This window comes from Fukomys damarensis, unplaced genomic scaffold, assembly GCF_012274545.1.
Source record: "Fukomys damarensis isolate Sample0158 unplaced genomic scaffold, DMR_v1.0_HiC HiC_scaffold_6, whole genome shotgun sequence".
Lineage (NCBI taxonomy): Eukaryota > Metazoa > Chordata > Mammalia > Rodentia > Bathyergidae > Fukomys > Fukomys damarensis.
Window position 1 is genome coordinate 40831999 of NW_022900918.1, and position 16993 is coordinate 40848991.

A 16993-nucleotide genomic window follows, 5' to 3' on the forward strand; every position below is an offset into this window, starting at 1 on the left:
GGGTCCAGAATAGCACTTCTCCACTGCTCCTCTGCACAGCCAGGATAGTGGCGCTGGCCCGGGGTGTCCCTCCCCTGTTGCCCTGTCTTACCGTTGTGCTGGCTGGAGGCCATCCTCCCCCAGCAGGGTGGAGCCACCCTCAGGCCTGCAGCTCTGACTGGATCATCCGGAGGAGTGTGAGGACACGAGAAGCCACCAGTCTTTCCTTTTGTTGGAGGGAGTCAAGTCGCGGTGTGAAGGTGTCCCCAAGAAGCTGAACTGTGCTTTCAGAGAGCAGTGGAAGTCCCCGAGGTGACTGCGGACACGGGCAGGAGGACAGGCAGATCTGAAGCACAGCTGGGAACAGCAGCGGGATAAACACGATCTCCTTTCAGGTCCCTTCTTGAATAATGTATTTGCGTCTTTGCGTCCTGCTCCAGGACAGGCTGGTGTCCTGCTGGAACTTGCTTCCCTGTGTACCTCTTTCTGTCAACAGCTGGTGCTGAGCCTGCTGTGGAGCCAGGCCCGACCGTATTCGGTTCCCTGCCTGAACGTCATGTTGGCCTGGGCAGTGGCCGGGTAGCTTGCATCTCAGAGCGTCCCACTTCGTGGATATGTGACAAGGCATCTGCGCCTTGCAGCCGGGACCCAGGGAAGTACTAATCCTTACTGTTTGCGTGACATACTGTCTGGTGTAGTCTTGGACCCGTCGCATGACCGTGTCTCCTCCTGAGGGCACGACTCACCCTTCCTCTGGCAGCGCCTCCACGCCCCTACAGTGCCAGCTGCTTTCGGTGTGCGTTATGCATGTTTGACACTGCCAGACCCTGAGTGAGCACTGACTCAGCCGCACTTGATCCGCGCCTCGCCTGCCTGTGTGGGAGCACAGCCTGCATAGCAGTCCTCACTTCTTTCACCCACCACTCGGGAGTGTCTATTTTTATTACTGTAACAAAACCAGCCCTGAACACCCTTGTGCACATCCTCTGTTGGACAGATGTACTTGTTCTCCTGGATGGGTGCCCAGCAGAGGAACTTCTGCGCCATTCAGCAGTCCTGTCTTCAGCTTCAGTAGGTGAAGCCGAGCCATTTCCAAATCCCAAATGTGAGTCGTCACCTACCACGCACTAGGGTCCTGCGCTGTTCCATAGCCCAGTGTACAGTCTCGCATCTGACCGTCTGTGCTTCGACAACTGTCTCTGTCTCTCTCCACATTTCTTTTTTTTCATAGCTTTCCTTATTTCTAACCACCAAATAATTGTCATAGTAAACAGTCCACTCTTACATTCAAATGACAGTTGCTTTAGACGAAGAACATAAGCATTAATATAAGTCAAATATTTATGGTTTTAGAAAAGTAATTCCATTCTGTGGTAGGCTGACTTGGTTCTTGTTTATAAAGATGCTTTTCATGACACACACACACACCTCAGTGTGATAAGCACAGTGGTGCTGATTTGTCCTGGGAGGTGTGATGAACGCCACACCACCTCCACTGGAGAAGGTAGCGAGCCACAAGGCAGCCAACACCAAGCTTGTGTGTGGACCATGAGACAAATGCCCAGAAGTGGGACAAAATGTTCATATCAGAATCCACTGGGTACAGACTAGGGGACATCGGAGCAGTGGAGCCTCGAGAGTGGGCTGTGCCACGTGGGACGGAGGGAGCATATATTCCTGAGAAGCCCCGAGTTGTTAGGGTTTTCGGCTGTGAGCTGCGGCTGTGCTGACACAGTGAGCATTTGTCCCTCCTGTGGTTACTGATGAATGGCCCACTTTCCCATTCCCTTTCTGATTTCTGCACAGGGAAGAGAGAGAGAGCAGAGCTCTGTGCCGTGCTGTGCAGGACTTGGGCCATTGCACCTAGAGTTGCCGGTCGAGTTCCTGAGCAAGCTCTTGGTACTAAGGCACGCGGTGACCGACCCGCCCCTGCCCCCGTCTGTCCTCTCCCTGCAGCGCGGGAGCAAACTGTGTGCCCCACGGACTCCGGAAGTCCCGTGGCGAGCATCCTCGGAGTGAAGGTCACAGGGTTGGTACCGGTGCCCTCACCTGGGCACCTGCTTACACCTCCAGACGGATGACCTGCAGTGCTCACCTCAGGGATCGCAGAGTCGGGCTTCTCTGGGGGAAGTGCAGGAGGAGAGCTGGGCCTCACAGTACCACAGAGGACGCCAGCTTTGGAGGCCCCAGCGTCTTGTTCCGCTCACCATAGACAGCTGACTCTGTAATCCTGGTTCGTTTTCCAAAAGCGCTAACCCTTATCCTTTCTCCAAGGAGTAAGGGAGGGGACCCCCCCACGAAGCCTGCAACCCTGGGTCCCCACTTTCCCTCCCTGGCTAAGATGAGGAGCAGAGAGCTCACCCGTGCACCTCGCCGGTTAAGAACCCAAACGAATGAAAGAATGAGCTCCCGTGAAGTAAAGCAATCAGCACGCGCCTGGGCCTCGCCTGTGGCCCCAAGACTTCCCACCAGCTGCTCTGCGGCCCCAGAGTGAGGACAGCAAGCTTGCCCGTGCCTGGAGTGCATTCCCACGCGATTCTGTGATCAGCCTAAGAGGCAGATTCACCTCTAACTCAGACTGCAGGTATTATGCCAAGCAGCATGGAGCTGTCTCCTGACCGACGCAGTGCTCAGATTACTCTGGGGCCCGAGCACCTGCATGCCACCCACGTGCCGCATCAGGACGGCGGGACAGGCTCTCGGGAGCACTGTCTTCAGTTCAACCTTTTCCTCCCATCTCAGCAGATACGCAAGGTGAAATCCAAACCAGTGGCCCGTCAGTTAGTGTTTTGTCTGCTCCGAAGGTCCCGCTTCACCCACAATAGCTAATGCAAGTTAAACAGCTTCCCCGTCCCTCAGGAAAATCCGGAGCATTCTGAGGCGAGCTGAACTGAAAGGGCCGCCTTACGATGTGCTGACTTTGCCTGGAGAGTGGGGTCAGCGGGGTGGCAGGGGTCTTCTCTGCTCCTCCTTCAGGAGGGAACCTGGATGTGGGGCTGAGTCTGAGTCACAGGGTCAGGGCATCCGGAAGGCCTGACTGAGGAGCCGGTGGGAAGCTTTGGGACTGGCTGCTGCTGAGGCTGCAGGCCCACTCTCCACTCAGTCAGTGATGCAGCAGGCTCAAGAGAGCGCGTTCTGTCTGCGGGAACTGCAGAGGTACGCCTCAACGCGATCACATTTGCATGTAATTTTCCTTCGGACAGCAGATTTTCCTTCTTTATCACCTTCTTTTTAACATTTTAATTTTGTAAGCAAATATATTTGGAGTCTGAGAAAATGTGGAAGTCATTTAAGAGGAGCGCTCTTTCAACCAAAGGCACTAACTCGGAGTTGCTGGTAACGGTCGATGCTCCCACTCTGGGTCGGGACCCTCAGTGGGTTTCCTCACCCACCCGTGCCGGCCCAGCTGGTCCTCTGTCTCCTGCAGGTCAGATGCTCCTGAGCCCGCGCATGGGCAGGGGAGGCAAGGAGGTGGTGTGTGGGCCTGGGTCTCTGTTGCCTTCCTTAAGTTCCACCAAAGCCCTGAGTGGGAGTTGTGGAGCCCTGCTGCCAGCCAGCGAACCCACAGAATTCTGCCATCCCTACCTTCTCTATTGTCTTGGGACGTTTAGATAAGGGTGTTTTACATGCTCTCCTCCCCATATATTTATTATTTATTTTGGTACCAGGGATCGAACTCATGACCTTGCGCTTGTGAGGCAGGTGTGGTGCCACTGAGCCAAATTCCCGGGCCTCTCCTTCCCGTTTTTAAGCTCATATTTCTACACTCTATGAAAAAATAACCCGACAGAATACTGTACCACAGGATCATCATTCTACATTTTTAAAGGAAAAACTGCTCACTTAAGTGACATATTGCAACCCAAAGTATCATGATTATGCGCCAGGTGTGAAAATCAAAATGCAGGTGCAAGCCCAGACCTGGCTGCCAATTAGGTTCAAAGCAAATGGAGGGGAAAGAAAAAAACCAGTGGGCACAGCTTCTGGGAGAACCCACACCCACAGCAGAAGGCAGGATGCAGCAAGCCCTGAACCCTGAGGTTCATGCTTGGGGGTGCATCCCCATGGGAGCCCCAATTCCACACAGTCTGAGCTCCCTTTGCAAGGAGCAGCCTCAGGTCCAGGGGTCTGGGACTCAGGGCCACTGCCATGGAGGTGAGTGTGTCTTCTGTCCTCTGTCACTGTGTGAGTTTAGCAGTAAGATGTGAGCTACATATGCAGATTGGGTCAATTACATTTCAGTTTCATGTTCTTTATTCTTCACTTATGAGAATCCTGTCCTGAAGATCACAACATCATTTTGGAAGTGGTGAACTCTGATCTGTGGAAAGAGATGCACATGGCCAGCTGTGATTTACCTGCTCTTGCCAGGACAGCTGGCAAGAGGCGCTGGACACAGGCTCTTGCCACATGGACTCGACATCCTGGGGAAAGGGGATCCAGTCCAAAGGACAGACCCAGAGCGGGTCTAGAGAAGCAAATAGTAGCCCGCCTACACACTGCCCTATGCTTACACTTACCGCAGCCATGACGAAAGCCTTAAGAGATTGCACTTCTTCTTGGCTGCTCTCAGAGCCTCCCGTCAGACTCTAAGAGAACTATGGTACTTTCTTAGTCCGAATCGGTGGGACCTGCTATGGGCTCGGGAGCAGAGGGCCGCGGGGTGCTCCCGGGACCCCCGTTTATTCTGGTGCTTTGTTTCCTTGCAGTGCCCACACATTGGACATTGGAATACTGGACATCTTTGGTTTTGAAGAATTTCAGAAGAATGAATTTGAACAAGTAAGTCGGCTTTCTTTTAAAATCTGTGAACTTGCATTGCTTTTCAACTAACTTAGTTCTTAATTCAGTTGAGATGATTATGTAATTATATTCAGATATGGATTTAAACAAGTATTTTACTCTCGTGTTTTGTAATTATTATACCCGGTTTGTTAATCGTGCATCATTTTTGTGTTGTCCTCCCTCTGAACAACTGGTGCACTCTCACCTTGAAACAGAAGGTACTTGTTGCAGAAGGTACTGTATGACGGAGAGCTGAGCTGTGTTCATGGAAATGCAGTTTTAGCTAGGTCGGGGAGGCAGAGAATGTGTTTAAAGTCAGGGTGAAGTCTCCAGAATCATTAGCCAAACATCGGGATGGAAATGCTGTTGTATTTTATTGGCTGATGTCTGTGGATTCTTCTCCAAGTGATGTCCGTACACGGGACTATTGGAAACTCACAAAAGATATCCTGAGAGACATTGGCTAGTGTTAGTTCACCCTCTCAGAAGAGCATTTCACAACATACTGCAGTATTTAGGAGCAAGTGGTTTTATTTAATTAAGCATATATAAAATGAAATGTTAAAGAGAGTAAAAATACTCACCTTAGCAGAGAAGGAAAATAGATCCATGAAAAGGCACACATTGAAAGAAAAACCTGCAAGTAGCATCCATCTAGCCTAGGAATTTGTGATTCCTAGTTTGTTCACTTACAACTTTTTTTAGCTCCATTTTCTTCAAGTCCATAATGCAGTGCTTAGTGACACAGGACAAGGACTCAGATAGAAAGCAGACGTGTCTCTTATTTGTCGCATCAGGATAGTAAAACATTTGCAGATCTGTGAGGTTAAACACAATTATGAAACAGGTTTCGAGGTCATCTGCCATCCCCGTACACATCGAGAAATGTTGGAGCTCCCAATGCTACTGGGGACACTTCAAAGCGGTTAAAATGTGGATGCTTGGTAGCCGGCCTCGTCCTTGGTGCAGACCCCACTGCTGCTGCTTCCCCTGACCCACGATGACAAGCAGGGCCGGCTCTTCTCAGAAGTCTGGCTTGGAGAGAGACCAGGGAGGTTTCTCTTCCCTCCACGTGTTTTTATGCCTGATTAGGAAAGGGAAGACTCCTAACTGTGATGCGCATTCCACAGACCCCCAGGAGCCTTTTCCCAGCTGGAATTCAGATACTGCCCCACCTCAGAGTGGAGGCCTCACATTTTCCCCTTGGAGAAGCCAAGTTTTCATATCTGGGGTGAATCACTGGGTATCTGTGGCCTGGCTAGTGACACGTGGAAGTCACAGATGGGATGATGCCTGTGGAGTCCTTGCTGGAGCCCGGCTCCCCAGGCTGCAGCTTCACCCAGACTCGTCCACCTGTCCGTGGAGGGCAGGCTGACAACAGATGCATGCAGGCCTTCATGTCCTTCCCTTATCGCTAAAGCATATTTGCCTTACTGTAAATATACAAAGCCAGTATTCTCTCTTTCTGCTAAATATTTTAAGAATGTATTTCAAAACCCTGGGCCAGGGATTAGCTCAGTGGTTCCGCCGCCTGCCTCACAAGCACAAGGACCTGAGTTCAATCCCTGAGATTTTGTATTTCACATCCTGAGATTTCTGTGTGAGGAGGAATGACAGTTTTTAAAATCTAAAAATGAATCCCCATTAAATGCCATTTTTTAATATGTATGAATAAAACATCAATACCAATTGTTAGACTTCCGTTGTGGAAAAGATTTTTCTTAATTACCATTTTTTTCCTCGCTGCTATACACAGTAATACCTAGGAGAGATTTAGAAGGAGAAGACTCTTTTCTTAGGGATGAGTGCAGATCTTGCCTCGAAGTAGATTTAATAATGAAGGCCTTTGGTTTGGGTGATGAACTCTGGGCCATCTTCTTGTTTCCTTCCATTGAAAGCTTTCAACAAAATGCTCAACAGTTCAGACCTAGAGAGGCACCAGTGTTTCTGTAAGTATTTATTTTATCTGGCTTTGGATTTATTGACTGGCGTATCAGCTATTTGTGACACTGTCCACTTCTGCAGGCCTGAAGTTGTGTGTGACACAGCATTTTGTACATAACTGAAGTTGAGCAAATATATTCCCAATAAAAATTGGAGGAAAAATAACCTCATAAGAAAGGAATCTTCACAGTGGAAATAACTAACTGTACGTGTGCCTGACAAGTGTTCCTTCAAGTTTGACAGAGGGTAAGAAGAGGACACCTTGAGGACATCCATGGGGGACCTCTCCCAAACCTTAGCCTCCTCACCTTGGGATCTTCCAGGGTTCTCCAAGACTTACGGGTAAAGGAGAATTCGTTTCACCTCATAGGAAATCCTGTTTCCAGCTTCTCTGACCTCACCTTGGATGGTTTGTGCTGTTACAACAAAGCACCTTAGACCAATACCTTAAAGAGACCAGAAATCAGTTGATCACAATTCTAGATGCTGACAAGTCCTAGATTCAGAGTGGTGGCAGGCCCAGTGTGTAACAGAGCCTTGACTCTTTGGAAGGAGACTGCTCTGTGGGCCCTCACCTCGGGGAAAAGCAAGGCTGCTCTCTGGGTCTTTTTTAACAACACAGGTCCATTGGCAAGGGCAGAGCTGCCCTGGCTGCAGGAGTCACCTCTGTAAGGCCCCACTCTGTAACACACCACACCAGGGTTAGGCTTTCAGCACAGGCCTTTCTGAGTGACACAGCATCTCAACCATAGTGGAATTTAATGAACTGTTTCTATTCAAGCTCTTCAGTGTAATGAAAATAATTTTATAATTTATGTAACTCAGTAATAGTTTGATACTTCAGTGCAGAGAAGCCTACTAGTCCTGCAGTATAATCTCTTGCACCAATTAATCCAATAATGGCGTCCTTGTTGTTTCACCCTGTTAAATAGTAAGGGTTCACGCACTCTCCCGCCCTCATTTCCTTTCTCATCAGAGTTTATCTCTAGCACTGTAGCGATATATCCTGCAGGCTTAAAGAGGGCTCTTTCACAATCTGTGCTCCAGTGTGGAATGGAGGTAAATTCCCAGTGTCAGCAGTGCTGGACAGTGGTGCCCCAGACGTAGCTGGTCACAGGCAGCAGCACAGGCAGAGGACATTGTGAGCCACAGCAGGGAGGTGACAGGCCTGCGTGTCCAGAACACCCAGAAGAGCAAATGAGACCACTGCTGCAGACAGCAAGAGAACTTGTCAAAGTAGTGTGTTGTGAAATCAAGAGCACACAATTTAAAAATCACCAGTTAGAAGATGTGAAGGAAAGAAGACAATATTTATAATCGTTAAAATACACGAGCAGAAGCCAAAATAGACCTCGCCATGGAAAGCTGTGCTGCATGACCAGACAGGACGGCTCAACTAATAACCATGCTGTTCCTTCCAAGGTGAACTTACGAACATAATCCACCGCATAATATGAACACAATACCACCACATAAAAGAATAATATATGTACCATTGTATAATATATGTATTATGTTCATAATATGAATATATGTATTATTGTGAACATAATACCACCACAAATAAAGAATGAATTTGCAGCCAGAACAAGTCAATTTTATAGCTGCTAGTGAGTAATGAACCTAGGCAATGAGTACCCATGATTGCTGACACTATAAAAAGAAAGATAACATACAAGATACAGGACGTTGTCAGCAATGCAGAGAAAGTTAAATTTAAGATGTGTTACGGTAAGGACACATTGCCATGAGTCCCTCTCACAGTCCGCCCCTTAACGTCACACACACCTCCCATCATTCTTGCCATTGTTTTAATTGAGTTTATTGGTACATTTAGGATGGACCGTTAGCTCTGTGTAATTCTACTCAGAGTGTCTCTTGTGCAGTGCATATTAGGTATCGACATTGATGTATCTGCCCATCTGCTGATGTGTACATAAAGTATTGCCCTTTAAAGTTGTTTTGCACATAGATTTCAAATTCATAGATTTTGGGGGGACTGGGGATTTAGCTCAGTAGTTCCACCGCCTGCTTTGCAAGTGCAAGGTCCCAAGTTCAATCCCCGGTACCAAAACAAAACAAAAAAAAAATTCATAGATTTTTTTTTAATTGTTAGTGATCCAGTTTTGCAGTACATAATGATTACATTCACCGTAGCAGGTGGGACACGTATATAGCACGTTTCAGTTGTCTTTTTTCCCTCTTCCTCCACCTTCCTTTTATTTTTCCAGCATCAAATTCATTTATTTACTTTGTAAGACTTTATAAAATTAATTATCATACATGCGTACTGAACACAAGATTAATGGGCCAAAGAAGAACACATGAAACCCGTAAGACAGTTGTACCACATCAAGGTACACCTTCAGATACATTGTCCCCATTGTCTTACCGTACTTTTATTCCTTCTTTCTCTTTTCCTATTGTGTGTGTGTGTGTATATAATGTGTGTGTGTGTGTGTGTGTGGAAATGTCATGGCAAGATCCACTAATTTGTACAATTAATATGAGTTAATACTTTAAAAGGCTTACCAGGAAAAAATAAAGCTATCCCTGTTTACCAAAAATCAAGTTCAGTTACAGCTTCACAGTGCAGCTGCCATGTTAAGGCCTCTGAGAAGTCCTGCATACTCACCACCAAGCGCTCATAACCGCGTCTCTCCCACAAGCTTCCACCTATTTATTGTTTCTTAGACAGTTCCTATCGATGTCTCATAGGCCCGGAGCTATGCTGAACATATGTGAGAACTGTTTATCTTTCACCTAGCCTCTCACACACAGACACACACACGGGCACGCATGCGCATACGTGAGTACATGCATATTTCATGCCTGTATGGAGCTTAACGGGTGAGTGGGTTCATGGGCTGTGCACTCCCCGTTCCGTCTCTGGGCTGCGTGTGTTCAGTCATGTTTACATGTCAGCGCCACCTGCGAAGCTTTTAGAGTGGATCAGCATCTGGTTCCTGTTCCAGTTTAATGGGCTCAGGGTCAGGCACAGGCACCCGCCTTTCTGAAAAGGCTCCAGTGAACTCCGGTGTCAGACAGGCCTGGGAATCTGGGAATCGCTGTCTTGTGCCGGGGGCTCTGTCCGGGACTGCAGTCAGCTTTAATTAATGTTCCACTTTAATTCTGTGATGCCCCTGTCATGCTGTGTTATATTTTTGCTTCAGATATATTTCACTGAGTAATAAAAATAAAGGGAGAACAGTTGGTGAAAATTTACTCAAGAAATTAAGTTTGTCATTAATACAAATGACGGGCCATCTGGAGAAGCTGGGAGGTTCTGCCACAAAAGTGTGTTTCGAGGGCTGCATAATTTTTATTATTAAACCTGTTAGTAGCAGCACTTAATGGACAAAGTGTGTATTTTGATTAGACAAAGATGCATACTAATTAAGCAGCTACTTAGTAGTTATTATTATTCTTGAATGCTCACCTTTCCCCCCACATTCAGCTCTTCCCTGAGGAGTGCCTGCGGGTCTGATTCAGCCCAGACACAATTCTGATGAGCAGAGAAGAAAAGCAAAAATAATGATTCCTTTGCATGGAGTCAGTAATCTTCCCAGCTACTGGTGCAGATCTGTTCTGGATATGTGGACTGATGTGCTGTAAAACTCTTCTTTCCTTTATGTTTAACACACACACACACACACACACACACACACACGTGCACTCACACAAAAGTCCGTTTGGTGAGAATGGACTCAGCATAAGTTCTAGCTACAATTTTAGCGATCATTTATTTGGCTGGATTTTCAAATAATTGTCTGGCTCTAGGGAGGAAGCCTATATTATTGATTTTGTGATATTTTACCGGCAGTTTTGAAGTTCATCATGTCTGTCTTAGTTCTTTGTTGTTAGAACGAAATACCTCATTCCAACAACTGTAAGGAGTGGAGGTTTATTTTGACTCACAGTTTATAGAGGTTTCAGTCCATAGTCAGCTGGCTCCAAGGCAGTGTGGCGTGGAAGAGGAGCATTGAAGATGAGAAACAGCTTGTGGCGTGATGGGCAGGAAGCAGAAAGAGATCAAGGGAGGAGGAGGGACACAGACCTTCCAGGCCACGCCCCCTCACCCCCTGCTTCACCAGGCTCCACCCCCAACAACACATTCAGCTGTAAATTCATCAGGGGACTGATTCACTCACGAGTGTCACACACCACGATCCAGTCACCTCCCCAGAACCCCATCTATGAGCACGTGAGGCTTTGGAGAAGGCATCAAGATAGAAATCATAACAATATCCCAGTAGAACTTTGATGTTTTAATTTTGGTTCAAATAGTCAGTGCTTTGAACAACTTGGAATAGGGAAAGGAAAATTTTGGGGAACATTTAATTTACTCATATGCAAAACTAATTTTGAATAATATTCTACTTTGAGCTGCATATGTTTCCAGTGAGTCAGTGTTGTTCTTTCTTGTTAGAAATACAAATATAGATTTAGTTCCAGAAAGTATCCCTGCAATAAAAGCTGCAAGTTGAAAATCTGTGCACAAGCTACTCACTTCTGTACATGAAGATGAGATTTACCCTGTGGGACTTAAAAAAATTATTTTAATATGTTTCTTTTCCCAAAAATAAAGAGACCACAATGTGCAATACAATGTTCAGATATGTTATAAAGGACACCTCATGCCACAGAAGAGAACTACCATGGAACACTGTGGCTTGGATATGCTGGAGGTTCGACAGAGGAGCTGCGTCCTTTATAATAATTCACTTGACCAAGAAGACAAAGAGGTTCCTCCACCCAAAGGTTCAGAAGCAACTTCCTGTTATCAGCAGTTCAACAGAATGCTGAAACTTCTCTGGATCCAAGCAGGAGGAGGAGACCCATAGTACTGCCCCTTCCTGCTCCTTTCCATTGCCGTGCCTTTGCCTGAACAGTTCCAACATGACTGAAACTCCACAGTCTCTTCTGAGACTCAAGGCAAACAGCTTGTGAGCTCCTATTGAGGAAGCTGAAGATGACAAGGAAAAAGAAGAGGAAGAGGAAGAAGAGTTAAATACTTCTGGAATGCAAAGGCACAGGGTAAGCAGTCCCATTCCAAAAGAGAGAAATAGGAGGGTAGAAAGGCATGGAACCAAAGCAAGATGAAAACCCAGTAGGACAAATATCAAGTCCTATAGATGCATGTCCAGCACCCAGGGAAGGTTGTGGTGAGATGTAAGCTCCAAGAAACCTGTGTGGTCCCAGCCCACATGGTGTTGAGTTGACTCTGCTTGCTGCCTGCAGCTTTCCCCAGCAGATCATCCACATTCTTGGCACCTCCAGCTTCCTGGGGTCTCTACTGCACCTGGGAATTCACTCTCACATCTTCACCCACTGCCCTGTCGGGGACACAGCACCTGGCCTCCCAGGCCTTCCTTTGAAATCTGGGTGGAAACCTTTGTATTCTTGTATTCTTTGTGCCTGTGAAACCGATACAACATGGACGATGCCAAGAACTGCTGCTAGCTCAGGCATTAGCCAGGTGCCTTGGACTATAGCTGCTGTGACCCCTGGATGCCTGCTCGGGTGAGCATAGTGAAGTTAATCCTGGGTATTTAATTCCTTAGGTGGCCCGTCTCAAGCAGACATGCCAGGAAATCTCTTCTTAAATGAAAACTTTATAGTTTTCCACCCAGAAGCTGGCAAAAGATAGGATTTGGCCAATCCTAGAAATACTTTTAGCTGTCTTTCCTAATATTCTGATACTAAGTATTTCTTTTTAATGATAAGCTTTTTAGTAGCCACACTGCCCAAGCTGACCTCAGCTGAAGCTTTACAGGGGCTTCCTTTCTTAAAGAAAGGTAACTTTTTTATATACCTTTTGAATTTACCTTTCACTTCTTGTTTGTTTTGTTCATTTGTTTGTTTGTTTGTTTTTGGACAGGGTCTCATTATGTAGCTGAAACTGACCCAGAACTCACTAGGTAGCCCAGGCTGGTCTCAAACTCACAGCAATCCTCCTGCCTCAGCTTCCCAAGTGCTGGGATTACTGGTGTGTGCCACCACACCTGGTGACCTTTCACGCCTGATTTTCACTGTACACGTGGCTAAAAGCAAGCAGCAGTATGCATACCACAACCTGGATGTTGAGGTGTCTTAAAATTTCTTCCACCAGATTAGTCTTCTGCCCTTAATTTCAGTCTCCTGCAAAGTCTCAGGACATGTGAAAAATAAAGACAGCATGACACACGCAGCCTCTAATCCAATTGCAAATGGATTCCTCGTTCCTAGCTGAAGCCTCTTGAGCCTGTCCTTTACTGTATGCATTCCTGTCAGCATTCTGGTTTTCCTGAGCTCTGACCAAAATCACTCATCAACTTCTGCGTATAGCAGTCTAGGACTTTTCTAGTCCACTTCTCCAGACTTTTCCAAATTTCTCCCGAAACATAAAGGAAGCAAGGTGTATGTAGCATTAGTTAATGTTTCAGGAGATTCAGCCCACAGTAGTTCGACTCCAAGGCAGAAATGACACGGTAGAAGGTCATGGCAGAGGGAAGCTGCTCGCCTCGTGACGGCTGGGAAGTACAGTGAAGGGAGCAGCCGTGGACAAGAACAATCCTTCCAGATCACACCCCCAAGGGTTCGCCTCTTCCTCGCAACGCCACCCACTGACAGCACATTCCGATGTGAGCTCATCAAGGAGTCAATCCCTGTGATCCAGTCACTTTCCAAACACGTGGGACTTTGGGGGCACATTTTAAATCTCAAGCATAACACATCAAGAGATGAAGCTAATTGGGAAGAGCTGGCCTATTGGTATCCCTTAGTTTTGATTGAATAATACAAGGGAATGAGTATCTTAGACGGAGGAGTTATCAGAAAGATGATGTCTGAGTACTGGATGCCATCACTCAGGGTACCTAGGCTGACAGTCTTCTCGTGCTCTGTGTGCCCCGTTTCTGAAGATGTGTGAGCTCTTTGCTCCTCTGCACAGAATTCTAGCCACAGATCGAAGGACGGAAGTTTCTGATTAAGCCGGCCCGGCCTCAGGGCAGACCCCTCTCTGTTCTGACTCATGCCGAGTGCTCAGATGGGTTTGCTTGTCTCTGAGACTTCTTCATACTGTGGCCTTCCATCCTCCCATACAGTAAGTCTGCAGCCCAGGGCCCTTTCCATTCTTACTCACGGGATTCTGTTCATTAGCAGCCTCACCACACCCTGCTGCAGGCCCGGGGTACCTGGTGAAGAGGGACGTCTTCTGAGAGAAAATTCTGGAAGCCTTTCATTCTACTCTCACATTCTATGCAAAGCTTTGGCACTTTCTTCATAGTAATACAGGAGGAGATTTCATATTCAATCCAATCCTGGATATTGTTCCCTTAGCGGAGGAGCTCCAGTTTCCTTTGGGAACGTTTCCAGTTGTCTCTGTCTCTTCAGGCCATTCATCCTTAGTTACGTGTAGCAAGTTACTGAACTCTGCCTATGCCCACCTGATGTTGGACCTCACGTGGAGTGACAGAGCTCAGAGGCATTTGGAGGCTTCAGGGGGTCTGTGGGACTGAGGGAGCCCTGGGAAATGGCTGTGGGTAGAGAAGAGGCCTGTAGGATCAGCCCCAAATGCTGCGGAGAGGGAGGATGTGGGGTGGAAGAGGACTTGGGAAGGACAGAGAAGGAGCAGTGACCAGCGAGAGCGGGAAGGCCTGTTCCAGGTGTTGCTGGGAAGGAGGAGTGGTCCTGCAAAACGAATACCGAGACCTGGGTCTCCCAGTCAGACATACACACCTCCCTAGTAACTTCTGGCAAATCTACTTCGGTGGCGTTGGAGGCACAAAAGATTCATTAGGGCAGTTTCAGGAGAAAACAGAGGAGAACTTGCGTAGAAACTGCTGTTGTGATGTCTTGAGGGAAACGGAAACTAGGGAGGAGCTTCAAAGGGAAATCACCCGATGAATACCTTGTTTCTGTGATAAAATTACCGCAGGTCAGATTCCGGGAGTTTCCCCAGGCACGGCCCATGGACAACTAGAGTGGGGTGCAGGGCCACCTCCTCTCATCCCTGGGCCCCGTGGCAAACCTGACTTTCACCTTTGCAGACAAGAGCCCAAAAGTGTTTTCCTTTTGGAAATATATTTTAAATGATTGAGTATATTTGAGATGCTGAAATAATGCTGTTTGTTGTTTTTAATATCCTCACTTTAAGCTGGACAGACAGAGCGACATCAAAAGGCTCTCACTTCTCACCCAGCACCCGGGCCCTGTCCTAACGGACTAATGGGCCCATGCTCCTGGTCAGCCTCTGCCGGGCTGTCGCTGTGTCTTTGTGGGCCAGTCTGCGCCTTGCCTTATGCTCTGTATTGTTTTCTTCTCCCCCACACAGCTCTGTGTCAACATGACCAACGAGATGGTGCACCAGTATATCAATGAAGTACTTTTCCTACAAGAGCAGACAGAGTGTGTACAAGAGGGGGTTACCATGGAAATGGCATATTCTCCTGGTAACCAGGCTGCAGTTTTGGATTTCTTTTTCCAGGTATTCATATAATATAATTAGACACTTAACAGGATACATGCATTCAAAATGTACTGGAGACTAAGAATTTTCTTTCTGAAGGCTTTGATATTGAGAAGCTTTATTCTCTGCAGTGAATTTATAACATTCAAAATCTATTGAAGGGCACAAGTTATCTTTTTCTAAAGGGGCATTTGAAAGATCACCAATTCATTGAAAGGACAAGAAACATAAGAACACTTAGATGTAAAAAATATTCAACATTGTTCATTTGCTATGACTAATCCTCATTTTTAGCAGTTCCAGGTGACCACTGTGCAAACTTTATATCTTACAAGATAATTTTAAGATGAGTGATAATATGAAACAAATTCAATATAATGTTTTTTGTCTTCAGTTTCTAAAATCTAAACTTTGGAAACTTGACAAGCAAAGTACATCCATATATAATATCTGGTTAAATTTAAGAGGCTTGGGGCATCAGCAGGAGTTGATACTTATCTTTATTGTACTACTTACAGCGAAAAAGTTTTGATATGGGAATCACTACCTACAAATACAAATCTTGCATACAAACAGCTCTCTCTCTCTTCACCCTTTCTCTCTCTCTCTCTCTCTCCCTCCCTCCCTTCCTCCCTCCCTCTGTGTGTGTGTTTGTGTGTGTGTGTGTGTCTAATGGGACCGAACCCAGGACCTTCTCACTAAGCTACTTCCCCAGCCCTGTTCTGTTTTGGTGGTTGTTTTTTGGATTTAGTTTTTGAAGTGGGATTTTGCTGAATTGCCCAGGCTGGGCTTGAGCCTGCAATTCTCCAGCCTCGGCCTCAAAGCGCTAGGATTACATGTTGGGTGGGAACACAACAATGACCACAATGAGAAGCATATTAAAAGTAGATAGAGACTGAGTCTGTTTCTGAGTCTCTGTATAAATGCAATAAAAAGACAACAAGCACGCCTGCACAGTATCAGAAGCACCAGCCTACGTGACAGGAAAACTCTCTCCTTCCCTCAGAAGCCATCCGGATTTCTCTCTTTGTTGGACGAAGAAAGTCAAGCGATCTTGTCGGTAGCGGAACCGAACCTTCCCAAGAAGCTCCAGAGCCTGCTGGAGTCCTCGCACACGAACACGGTGTACCCGGTCCTGACAGACGGCAACGGGAACCTGGCGCTGCGGGGCGCGGGCGCGGCCTTCACTGTGCTGCACTACGCTGGCCGGGTGAGTGAGGGCGGCCCGGCGCCGTGTCTGATCCTGACGCTGCATTTCATGTCGGGAGTCGCTTGCAGTGAGGGGAGGCTCTAGGCCCAGTCCCCGCGCGCTGTAGCGTGTGTGTGACCCTGTGTGGCTTTCCGTGGCTCATTTCACAACTCCGGTGCGTGGAGCGCTGCTGTGAGTCTCAGGTCTTTACAGGGTGCAGCAACCTTCCGGGCTCTGTGTTTGCCCAGCTGCGTGCAGGGAGCCCTGGGTCCTCTTCTCAGAGCCTGGACGGGATAGGCTCCTGGGCAGGTTGGAGAATCTGCTCCTTCCTGCAGTGGTCCAGATGCCCTCCTGGCCTGCAGAGGACTCAGTCCCCTCCTGCTGGGGTCTTTCATCCCACCTCCCCCTGAAGCTCCTCCTGCCACTCAGCCTGGAAGTCTTCCTAGGAGACCAAATGGCATTCATCGTTTTGTGAGTGTTCTTTTCTTAGTACTGGAGCTTGAACCCAGAGCCTTTCCCCTGAGCTACACTCCAGCCCTTTTAAAGCTGCGTTACTTTGAAATAGGGCCTCACTAAGTCACAACATATTGGGTCTGTGCTTTTCTTGAACTTCAGTCCTCCTGCCTCAGCCTTCCAGAGAGCTGGGA

The 16993-nt window shown here is 47.4% G+C and overlaps 1 protein-coding gene across 1 annotated transcript in view; it reads left to right on the forward strand.

Moving 5' to 3' along the window:
- Myo16 (myosin XVI) overlaps positions 1 to 16993 on the forward strand; it is a 378094-nt gene that overhangs the window by 228716 nt on the left and 132385 nt on the right. Inside the window, exons 21-23 of the mRNA XM_010619995.3 lie at positions 4689 to 4761; positions 15023 to 15175; positions 16164 to 16367. Of these exons, the coding sequence (XP_010618297.1) occupies positions 4689 to 4761; positions 15023 to 15175; positions 16164 to 16367 (430 nt within the window). The remainder of the gene's footprint in view (positions 1 to 4688; positions 4762 to 15022; positions 15176 to 16163; positions 16368 to 16993) is intronic.